The following is a 12,061-nucleotide window of genomic DNA, read 5'->3' as shown; positions in this document are numbered from 1 at the left end:
TCAGAGAACCACAATGTGTGCACTTTGTAAAGCAGAATTCATTACCTCATGGAAACCAAAACATGAGAGGTTTGTGTAGTTTCTGAGCCAAACTGATGACAAGAGAGAGAGAAAATTTCTTCATATAAGATTACCAAAGAGGAAGTGAAATAGCCATGATGCAGCGTGTGGTTATTCTGAAGGGAAATGTCAGGAAAGTGAGAGCTTCTTTCCTCAGAAAGTGGCATGGGTCAATACAATAAACAACCTCTTTACACTAGCAGAGGGAAAGCTTTCGATTACAGCTGGAGACACTTAGAGTATTCTTTCAGTGTAATGCTGTTTACCAATGCTGCACCAATACGCTCGACATGATGTGAAGGTGGGTGACGACATGGGATATAAGAGGGACCTATTCTGTTATTAAAGGGCTGCCTTAGCATTACCACCAGATTACAAAAAAGCGTTCACCAGTGATATTTTCAGTAATGGGAGTGGTTGCTGATGCAGTTGAGCTCCTAACACTGTTATCTGCTCAGGAAATGTTCTCTATGTACTCTATATGGACAAAGATATTGACTTGGGATGTCACTCCCATCCAAGTGACATTTTTTTCAGGGAAAGCCATGCATACTTCAAAAACACAATGTGTTGCCTCTAATACGACAGCATGGTTTCTTAGTGGGAGGGTCCATGTGCTGAACTGGCCTGAAAACAAAGAAGACCCAGGACTGTTGAGCAGCTAGAATCTTATATTAGACAAGAAAAGAAAAACATTTCTCTCCCATGAGTCAAGCAGCTGGTATCCTCAGTTCCCAGATGTTTATAGGCTGTCATTAAAACGATGGTAAACATAGCCCTACCCCACTTTTTTCGAGACATGCTGCTGCCATCAAACTCAATATGCAATAAAATAAATATTTTACTTAAAATGCCAAGTTTTCTCAGTTTAAGGTTTTGATGTTTTCTATATTCTATTGTGAGTAAAATGCGGGTTTATGAGACTTGTGAGCCATTAGATTCTATTTTAAATCTACATTTCACAGCATCTTAACTTTTTCTAAAGCCCACCAACAAAAATAATCTTGTGTTTGTAAGAAATATCTCTGGCATCATTCTTTGTCTGTTTTTTATTGTGATAACTGATTTCTAGAGAGATTTTTTTGTGTGTTTTGTGATTAGCAAAAAGGACAACTATGTCTGTAATTTCCTTGTAAAACCTTGTGTTGTTTAGAAAATTCAAACAGTCAAAGACTGCAAACCTTGGTTAGAAATGCCCTCCATGCTATGAATGAATTGAGTCGCTGGGCCAGAAGGATCCAGATTATTTTATGGTACTTTCTTAAGAACAATCAAAACAAGGCATTTGAGGGTTTTTTTTATATTTCAGTATATGTATTTGTGAGGATATGAAAAAATGTTTAATTTTGCCCCAATCTGTGATAGTAAATAATTGTTCTGAAAAGCCCACAGTCCCAAAATTCTGCACCTGGAGTGATACAAAAAGTCTTAAAAGTTCAGCCAGCCCGTCTTTTAGTATAATTGTGGTGGAAATAAATCAATCAGTGAATAAAGAAATAGATAAACCAAAACATCCTCAGTGGAGACAATAAGATTGAATCTTGATGTAGTACAACAAACAAAACACGGAATTTAGACTGTGTGAACTGTGGCAATGTGCTCAAGTTGCTCAGAGCTAATATGAATGAATGAAATCCACATCTACAGTTTAAAAAAGTCTCACCGTGTGTCCAAACTGACCCTGAATACAGCACACAACATAGTTTTTAATGTTGCCCTCAGGACATGCTCATTTTAACTAATCTTTTTTAAACTCACCTTTCTTCAGTGTTCACGCCGAGGTGAGCAAATCCAGAAATCACTGGCTGGATGACATTTGACACATCAAACAAAAGGTTATGTGACACACTTGAAACAAAGAGCATGACTCACATTTAGTCCTTTACTCTTTCTCTGACTGATCTGCACTAATGAATGAGTGTGATGCTGCATCCAGAATAGCCGAAGGGAAAACTGATGTCACTCTCCTGACATACTGTGGCCACAACCTCAACAACAGACTGTTGTCTGATGTATTTCTCCCTGCTCTCGGGGGCTGCTCACCCATGTGATGTGCAGCAGCGAGGACAAACTCATAGCTCTCATTTTTATTTCTTCGGGGTTCTTTTGGGGGGAAAAGACAATAAATTAAAAGTCTACAAATACAGAAATGTACGCACAGGGGTCAATTTTAGAGGAAAACGGTCCATTTAACATACCTTTAGGTGAAAATCTGTAATCATTCTCTGCTTAGATGCCACCAAATTACAGAAGTGGAACCAGTGATGGAAACACAGCTACAGAGGAGGAAGCAGATGTGTCTGAGCCATCCAATAAGAATAACAGAAGGTAGACCTACAAGCACCTGAGCACGGGAAAACACACACACACACGCAGGAGCTGAAAGAAATACAACTGAGGGTCCCAAAAAAAAGAGAATTCATCAGTGAGATATCCTCTGCGGGCTGGAAAATGTCGCAGTGGGTAAACAGTGGTTTCAAGATCTATAGACAATCTAGATAATGGAAGATAAAACAGATCAGGTTCTGTATGCATAGGAAACATTATATCAGTGCGCGCGCGCGCGCACACACACACACACACACACACACACACTGCACTTCAAAGAGCAATGCACTGATTTACATTTAATTTCCCGATGACTAAGGCTGCCCTATAATCAAAGTCTTCCCCCCTTAAATTTAACGACTGGCGTTACGGGGGACTATTCTTTTGTCTCTACAGTGCGACCTTGTAGACAGATTTATGTCTCCGCAACACGAATAATACAAGCAAACGCACACATACACGCACACATATACTAAATATATTAAAGTAGATATAGATCACCTTCGAAAAGTGGCTTTGATAGTCGTAAAGAGAGATGTGCCAAAATATTCTCCCCAGCCTCTTACCAAACCGCTCCCGTCTATCACACACAAACATCAGAGATAAACAAAGACATACAAACGTATATATGTGCATGTATGTGTGTGGACGGCAAAACAGATCCAGCTGTGATCGGCTCCGCGACTGCAGCACATCTACTACAGACCGATTCCGGGGAGACTGAGATGTGAAATCTCTCCTCTATAAATAGGGACGATCGGAGCCGGGTGCGGGGGCGCGCCTCTCAGTCCTTGTGTCGGTCAACGGTGAGGTCTATTTTTAGAAACAGGCGCTGCTTACCTCACGTGCAACCGGAGACCGGGTTTGCAGGTTGCGCAATATTGGCCCGCGTTTGCGCGTGCGTTGAAATTATTCATGAGTGCCATTCATTAAAAAGACTTCACTTTTCATTGAAGAGTTTGACGATCGTCACAGCAACTTTTAAACAGATCAAAGAGGAGAGAGGGATGAGCCCGGCAGCGCAGGCACACACACACACACACACACGCACACACACACACACACACACACACACACACACAGTTAAATGGTTATAATAACGTATAAAAACAGTCCTGAAAACATGTGTGATTCAATGGCTTGTGGGGGTTCTTGCAGCAGTCTGTGAGCAATAGGATCGTCAGTCTTATTATAAAACAATCAATTTCTACATAATAATAATAATCTGATAATCATTATCTAAAGATCAGGGAGTACCCCACGCAGACACACAGGATAACAGAAAGACTTCGCTTCCATGGATGTCCTATATTGAAAAGATGGTGGAAAAAAACGCCAAAGCTCGCCTCTTAACAAACAAAATGAAATATTTGTAGCAAAGCCACGAAAACATGCGATACATCCACATCTAACAGACTAATTAAATCGGTGCTGTCAACAGATTTTGATCAGTTTTATGCGGCGACGGCCGCTTCAGATGCTCGGAAAACATTTCTGTGCATTAAACAGGAGACGGAGACGGTGTGCGGCAGCCTGGCTGACCGCGCTCTGCCTCTGCCTTGTCTCGATCTCACATTTTTCAGATGCCGAAAGCAAATGTGGTCAGAAACGAAGTGCACCCATCAAGCACCTGCCGTGTTTGCCCACAGGTCCGGGGCAAACAGGTATCGGCGGGTATAGCCCATCTCAGGTGCCAGACATATAAACACAGAGACCTCTTTTCGTATTCAACCCAGTCTTCCCATCCCCCCCTCCTCCTCCCTGCACCCCCTCCTTTTCCTCCCCCTCCAATACACCGGAGTCCGGTGACTCCGTTTACGTTTTACGCTTGCTCCGCCCCATACTCGGTTTTGTCCAAATCGGGCTTTTTGCGTCGCCGGAGCTCCCGATTTCAGCCCTACGTCATCACCGAGTAGAGGGAAGAGCTGACGTCGAGGAAGAGTCACCGAGAGGAGAGGGCACGGGAGAGGGAGGGGGAGTTTCACCAATGCTAACACAGATATGAGACATATCTATCCCCCCCCATAGCCCCCTCCTTTCTTCTCCACCCCCCTCCCTCCGTTTTACGTCGGTGTTGGTGCGTTGGGAGCCCCCCTGCTCCGACGGAGTCCCAAGCTATATAAGTGACCGGCGAGCAGAGTCCCTCAACCAGATTTACGGGTTCCGGACTTCTGTGCAAGAGACGGCTACTATAGCCGCCGATTCTCCGAAAGGAGGGACAGACATCCAGCAGCACGGCCAGCACCCGAGCTGGACGCTGCGGCGGAGCTACAGCTGACAAGGACTGGACGGGAGAAGGTTTTAAACCTTGCTCTGGAAAAGAAAACAGCTGAGATGAAAGTCCGATCACACACCTGAGAGCTTTTCCACTTTTGCCAACTGTCTCTTAAGAGATCTCGGAGACAGGGATCCGCCGAGGCACGACCTCAAACAGCAACACTCCGCTCACAAACTCTCCAAGTTATATCAGGAGGAATTTCGATATTTCACCGCAGCAAAGCAGCCACAATGTACCGCTCAACCAAGGGAGCATCCAAGGCTCGACGGGACCAGATCAACGCCGAGATCCGGAACCTGAAGGACTTGTTGCCCATATCTGATGCAGATAAAGCGCGTCTCTCGTACCTGCACATCATGTCACTGGCCTGCATGTACACCAGAAAATCCGTCTACTTCACTCAAGGTAAGAATGATTTTTTCAAAAATACATTTATCTATATACATAAAATCGACCTGTTGATGAATCTCATGTTCTGCTGCATAGACTGACTGCATCTCTCACAGTGGCGGAATCAACAAGTGTTTCGGTGGTATCGAGGAGCTTTTGTGTTTATATAAATGGGATTTGGAGGGTAAACTGTGAATCCGCGACTCACTGATTTAACGTAAATAATCGTAACTAAGGTTGATAACAGCGTTTAAACGGCACTTTGTCGCTGTCCGTGGTGCTGAAATGCCTCAGCATCCTGAGTGCTGCCGCGGCGCTCTCCGTGGTGCTGAAACACGCTGCGGCATCTGCGTTTACTATGCGGAGATCAGTCACATTGTGTTCTTTCTTTCTTATTAGCTACATTAACAAATATCATCCCCTGTTTTTTCTTCCCTCCCTTCTCATCTTCCCCTTTTCTCCAGAAGCAGGAGCTGGTGTCAGTCTCGAGGAGGGCGCGGGGTTTCTGTCTTTTCACGAACTGTCGGAGTTGATGCAGGCGCTGCCGGGCTTTTTGATGCTGCTGACCGGAGAAGGGAAGCTTCTGTACCTGTCAGAGAGCGTCTCCGAGCACCTCGGACACTCCATGGTGAGTCTACACACGGTCAGTGCCTTAGCAGTTCAGCAATCCCGAGTTTGGGATTCGTAACTAACGTGGCTGTGTGTTTCTTTCTCAGGTGGATCTTGTGGCACAGGGAGACAGTGTGTATGATATCATCGACGCCTCAGACCACTTTATCATGAGGACAAACCTGTCAGCGACTACATCACTCGAGACCGGTAAGATAAATGTTTAATCTTTTTTTCCCTCTACCTAACACAGACTGACAACCAAACGTGATGCTTAATAAAGCTCTCATTTCCCCTTCAGACCGTCTCTTCCGCTGTCGCTTCAACACCTCCAAGTCCGTGCGGAGGCAGAGTGCCGGAAACAAACTGGTTCTGATCCGAGCTCGCTGCCTTTCTCCCCCCTCTACTTCTCCTGCCGCCGGGTCTTACTGGACCTCCAACCCCGTCTGGGTGTGTTTCTGCTCTCCTCTGGAGCCACACCCGACCCGTTCCAGCCCCGGGGCAGAGAGGGAATCGACCTCCACACCTCCCCTGGCCGATTCCAATTTATTCCTGGCCTGTTTCCACTCCCAGCATGGCCGGGACATGAGGCTGCAGGCAGCTCAGGACAGGTGAGTTCCCACAAAATAGCATTCCGTCTCCCACCTGTTGCTTTAATGTGAACTGGAATATGTTTATGAGATAAAGTGGTGAAACATTATCCCGCTAACACATCGCCACCCACTCTCCCCGCCTGCAGTGTGAGCGCCTATCTTGGCTTTGATGTGACAGCTTTAAGCTCCCGCTCCTGGTACAGCCTCCTCCACCCACAGGATCTGTCACATGCCTCTGCTCAGCACCGTAGCCTATGTAAGTGTACTCTTCACACATACTTACCAGTTACAACCAAACATGCCCACACACTTACACACTTTTGGCACGCTGTGGCACATCTACACACTGAAAAACACTATGATGATTAATAGGATTACAAACTAACGCCAACTTGTGCTGCCACTCTTTTTCAACAGTGAGGGAAGGAGGAGAGGGCAGAGCTGAAATGGTGGTGCGCGTGCAGGCTCAGGACCAGTCGTGGGTTTGGCTTTACATGGTTCTTCAACTGCAGCCTGGTGAAATCCCCATCAGCAGCAACAACTACATCATCAGGTATTTACTAAACCAAACCAAACACCACTCATCAATTTTGAGATCAAAAAAGTTGGTAAATGTGATCAAATCCCGCCAACCTAACTCCTCGGTTCTCCTCTGTTTTCCTTTTATCTCTCAGTGACTCTGAAGCTTGGTCAGTGCGCCAGCAGCTCAGCTCAGAGCAGACACAGCTGACCCTGGTCCTGAGTGCTGGGACGTCTCAGCAGGAGAGCCTGAGTCTCCAGTCACCAGAAACACTTTCCAGCCCAGACCAGGTGTTCACTCCTGGCAGCAGCGGCCTGTCCGGCCAGTCCTTTGACTTCAGCACTGCTGGCTGCAGTGTGGGCTCCTCTGATGAACCAGGGAGCTCTGCTGCCGAGGCCATGCAGCTGGAGGGTGACCCTCGCTCCAGTATCTCCTCACTGGAGGAGGAAAGCTTCTTTCAGCAGCATCCCACCGAAACCCCATCAGCTGCTTCCTCACCCACTCCAGTCACTGTTGAAACAGTAGCAGACTTAGACTTTTTAACCCAGAACATTCTCCTGCCACCTTCCTTCCAGCTCGACCCTCCACTGCCAGTTCTCCCCCTGCCTCTCCCCCCTGTGCCCACCTCACAAGCTCAGCAGACTAAAGAGTTTGTGTGCACACCCCCCTACACCCCCCAGGTGGGTGGGGCTAGCTTTCCTTTTGGCGAACCCCTCTTCAGCTTCGACCCCACAGGCACCACTACTCCTCCCCCCTCCGCTACGACTGCCACTGCCACCACCTCCTTGGCCCCCTCGGCATCCTCCACAGCTCCGCCAACTACTGCCTCCAGCCCTGCTCCTCCCACCACCCTCTCTACCAAACTTCCTCTTGCACTACCTACCCCATCTACTGAACTCCTCTTCCCCATCGAGCCCTGCAGTGTCTCCCTGTATGAGAAATTGCCCCCAACACCTGACAGCCCCGGAGATGGGGACTGCACAGTGATGACCCTTCCTGAGGTACGGGGTCCATTGTATGTAGATGTACCACTGGGGCCCCTCCAGTGCCCCCCCGATGGCCTCCTGACTCCTGAGGCATCACCTGGTAAACAGCCTTGCCTCTCCTTTTTCTCCCTTGAGAGGGAGAAGGAAAGGGCGGAAATATCCCTTCTAGCTCAACACATCAGCTCTCTGGCAGAGGGATTCTACCTGGATCCACTCTTGTCAAAACTGTCTCCTCCCTCTGTATCACCATCCTCCTCCCCTCCCTCCCCCTTCCTGTCTCCAGCCATTGAAACTGCTGATTCAGTCCACATGCTGAAAGAGTTTTATCCCATCAAAGCATGGAGAGGTCTGGATATCCCTATCTTCCTCGACGATGATGATTCTCTGTTTGAAGAGAGCATCCTAGAAACCCTCCTCCAAGATGAATTTGCTCCTTCCCAGTCACCTGGCCTCTCTTCCCCCTTGACCTCCCCTATGCCCAATCCCTCGAGCCCAACATCTCCTCAAACCCCAGTATGTTGGCGCCAACCCTCCCAGTTTGAGGGAGTGGGCCACGTCTGTAGCGTCCAATCGGCGCAATGTAACTCCATGGCTGGGTGCGGGGCGACTGTGGCTGCTGAGGCCGGGGTGAAGGCGGAAGGGGAGGGGCTAGCGGAGGAAGCAATGGAGATCGAGGTGGTGTCATCTCCTGTGTCCTCTTGCTCCTCCATCCCAGCTTCCCCTCCCCTTATCCTCACTGCCTCCCCCAGCCCCACCACCTCCACGCCCATCGCCTCGCCGACGCCCGCCGTGTCTTGCACTCAGTCCCTCCTGGAGGAACTGGCCGTCCTGGAACCCATGTTTGGGGCAGGTGCCTCGATCGCCCCTGGCTTAGGGCAACAACCTGAGTTGTATCAACTCCAATGTCATCCATCGCCACAGTGCTTCCACAAAGGTAAGAAGCTTTCCCTCTCGTTTGCTCTCTTTTGTAAAATCTCAGATTTGTTTAATAAGACAAAACACAAATGAAAATGCCCCACTGATTGTGTCTTTCTCTCTTTTCTGTCTTTCAGATGGGAGTGGAAGTGTTCCTCCGTTCTAAAATAAGTCTGTGACTTACTTCATTAAGTATGGCATATTGTCATATTTTGTGGAGATCCTTTTACTGAAAAGTAAAAAATATTTAAGTGTATAAATATACATAATGTATATACAACTTAAGGACTTTAACTCCTACATGTCTCCGAAGAACAAAGATTGGCTTTATATTTTTGTTCAGTCATTTATCTGTATACTACAACAAAACTGGTGCGATTTTCAACATGATGGTGCAAAACTACGTGGACCCATAACTGACTGGGTTCTGAGTCCACGTGGTGTCTCAAGCTTCTCTGTTACATGAGCTTCAGATATGATCAGGCAGAGACACCTCTCTGAAGCGCTGTTTAACTTCCAGATGCGCATTTGTATTCACTCGTAGTGAAAAATCTGTTGTGAACAAAAAATGAAAAAAACCCCAGAACAATACATTTCTTGTTATTTCAAAGGACAGATGATCTATAGCACTTTTGCCTGACATGCAGCAACGCAAACCCAAACCTCAAACGTATTGAAAGTCAAATGTTTACAATTTCTTTAAATCCTTTAGGATGAACACTGTCAGTTCACCAAAAACAAGAAAGATTTCTTGTCTGAAATCTTCTTTCCAGTCTTCAAACCTGGAAGACAGCTGTTCCTCACAACCAACAAATCTCCAACCATATTCAACAAAACCTGAGATACTTTGAGCTTTGAGTTTGCGACTTCAGACCTTTAACATTTCATATTTATCTCTCCATCTAAAATCTTGTGTATCAATGTGATGTGCAAACAAGAAAAAAAAAAAAGGAAAAAAAAAAAGAAAACATGTGAGGAGATCCTGGCATGTGAAGATCTCAGTATTGTTGCCGGTGTCCCATTGCTTTATGAGATGCAACACCAAACAAGAGATTGTCTGGAAGTTTGCCGGGGCTCTGATCATGCCACAAATCCACTGCTACTTTGTACTGTACATTAGACTCTGAATGTGGGCTCTTCAGGTCCTTCCTGGCCTGATGGCAGTCGGCTGGATATTCTTGCAGCATCAATATTTGAAATGCTGGCAGCTTATAGCGGCTCCTGTGTGCCTGAAATGGCCCTGACCTGCTGAACTCTGAACTCTTTATCATGTCCATTCAACATGGACAGTTGCATCGTTGCTCCACTGGAGCGCGGTGCAGTGAGGCACAATTGACTATGTGAATGAGCGATTCTTCTTTTTTGAGAGGGGTTAGAATACAAAAGTTTTGTTTTAAAAAATAAAAATACGGACGGGGTGCTATTTCTATTCAGTTACCAAGCGACACGGGTTGAGAATGGTACAATTCCCATGGTGTCGACATGCTCACGTAGAGTTGTCTACGGTCAAGTAAAGGATTGATTCCTACGTTCTAGCTATTAAAGGCTAAGTTACTATACATGTGTAAAATTATTTAATTGTATGTGTGATATTTGAAAACAAAAAAGATGTTAATGCATATGCATTATGTCTGTGGATGTAGGCATATGTTCTTTTCAGAAAGGTTGTACACATTTGTACATTTGTATGAAACAGTTATTGGTCTGTACATATAAGAAAAAGATTTTTATTGCATAAGATGGAATATATTCTAAACATCTTACTTACTGCAGAATGGACATTGTGGACCAGTGTTCTATTGTGATGCTTATAAGTGTATTTGGTTGTCATACAAATGCATTTATAATAAAGTGCACTTAATGCTGCTGATGCACTTGTGTCGTCATAGTCAAGCCCCCCTGTTCCTCCCTCAGCCACATCATCATCATCATCATCACCATCATCATCCCACCATCCCTGCCTCTTCTCCTCCCTCCCCCCTTTCGCTCTCCTCCATTTCTTCCCCTGGAGCGAGTTTCGCTCAGCAACAGCACTGACGCACACACATGACGAGACAGAATGAGACACTATCTGACTCACACTGACGCACACACTTGGCATCGAGGTTTTTGCAATGCATGCTGGCACACACGGTTGGCCTCCCACTTATGATGATGCACACGCACACACACATAATAGTAGGCATATGACCCCCCCGCCACCCCTCTTTATAAATCACAGTAGCCCACATTCACTGATGTACCTGCGACTCTGTCAGCGCTTGGAGTGGTGTAAGACTCCATATATAGGCATTCCTGCTCAAGTGCTCTGACTGAAACAGCCTCCCATCTATTCTCAGCCTCTATTCTGAAGGATCAGAGAGGGGAGGGCTGGAGAGAGAGGGGAGACAAAGAAGGAGTGAGCAGAGGCTAAAATTAGAGGTACAGTACAGAGGGATATGGGACAAACTGTCACACAGTGGAAAAAATGGACATAACCAGATATGACAAAACTGAAAAATAACAAACATGCAAACATCCATTTGCTGCTTTCTTTAAATCATAATACATATATGATTATTTATATAAGTGAATATAGATGGATGGATATTCATCTTTTTTTTCCTTTCAGGTCTCACTATCAGTGCCACAAAGCAGAAAAAAATAAGCCTTTAATGTACACGTTGAAGCACAGGCTTAAACATCCACCCTTTCTCTGCAAGTGAACATTTTGTTCCACTAGTACCTGCTGCAGTGTTGCTGATGGAGGTGAGTGGAGGGAGTACAGCAAAGCTAACTGCTGCTATCTCCTGGCAAAGACAAGCACTGCAACAAGAGGAGCATGCTGTGTAGTACAGTATACGCTGTGGATGAAGCCATGCGAGAAAAGAGCTAATGAGGAGAGAACTGTTTTATATTTCAAGCTAAATTAACCAAATCAAATTCCAGGTGCAACTAAGATCCAATCTACACTGTTTAACCTGGAGTATAGACACAGCTAATGTGAAACTGGATGATAAGGGTGGTCTCATTATTGCATTATCACAGATTAAAGAGTATACTTGGATACCAATATCTTTGTGATATACACTGATGAGCCACAACATTAAAAACTCGTTATTATTATCACGTTGAGCAAAGAGAGATGTCACCTGGGGGCGTCTGTGGTGTTTGGGACTGCCAGCAATAGGCTGTTGTGGGTTGGAGGGTGGGGCCTCCACCGATCAGCCTAGTTCATCATATATTAGATTGGGGGCCGACCTGGGAAGTTAGGAATCTAGATCCACATTATCTCCACTGGTTCTTGGTGGAGATATTTTCAGAGTCACCGTAGCAGAGCAGAGGGAGGTCTCAGCCTCAGTGGAGGGCTTTTTGGAGAAATGTGGTTATTTGTTAAAATAAT

The 12,061-nt window shown here is 46.0% G+C and overlaps 1 protein-coding gene across 3 annotated transcripts; it reads left to right on the top strand.

Annotated features, from left to right (window-relative positions):
- Positions 1 to 4,557: 4,557 nt before the first annotated feature.
- Positions 4,558 to 10,497, top strand: npas4a (neuronal PAS domain protein 4a). Of its 3 annotated transcripts, none has more exons than XM_063486220.1 (8): positions 4,558 to 5,071; positions 5,527 to 5,684; positions 5,773 to 5,875; positions 5,967 to 6,276; positions 6,405 to 6,514; positions 6,676 to 6,811; positions 6,933 to 8,698; positions 8,817 to 10,497. In XM_063486220.1, exons 1-8 carry the CDS (start codon positions 4,897 to 4,899, stop codon positions 8,843 to 8,845), a joined length of 2,787 nt encoding a protein of 928 aa, XP_063342290.1. In that variant the 5' UTR covers positions 4,558 to 4,896; the 3' UTR covers positions 8,846 to 10,497. The 3 variants fall into 3 exon arrangements, with proteins under 3 accessions (XP_063342290.1, XP_063342282.1, XP_063342273.1); XM_063486212.1 differs by having other exon boundaries at positions 5,524 to 5,684; XM_063486203.1 differs by having other exon boundaries at positions 5,521 to 5,684.
- Positions 10,498 to 12,061: the final 1,564 nt, after the last annotated feature.

This window comes from Pelmatolapia mariae, linkage group LG2 (genome assembly GCF_036321145.2).
Source record: "Pelmatolapia mariae isolate MD_Pm_ZW linkage group LG2, Pm_UMD_F_2, whole genome shotgun sequence".
Taxonomy (NCBI): Eukaryota; Metazoa; Chordata; class Actinopteri; order Cichliformes; family Cichlidae; genus Pelmatolapia; species Pelmatolapia mariae.
The sequence above is the reverse complement of the archived record's forward strand: the minus strand, read 5'-3'. Positions and strand labels throughout refer to the sequence as shown.

Coding starts and splice junctions, on each gene's coding strand:
- npas4a (XM_063486203.1), top strand. CDS start 4,897: ATGTACCGCTCAACCAAGGGAGCATCCAAGGCTCGACGGGACCAGATC. Junction 5,072..5,520: donor ATCCGTCTACTTCACTCAAG/GTAAGAATGATT, acceptor CCTTTTCTCCAG/AAGCAGGAGCTGGTGTCAGT. Junction 8,699..8,816: donor GCCACAGTGCTTCCACAAAG/GTAAGAAGCTTT, acceptor TCTGTCTTTCAG/ATGGGAGTGGAAGTGTTCCT.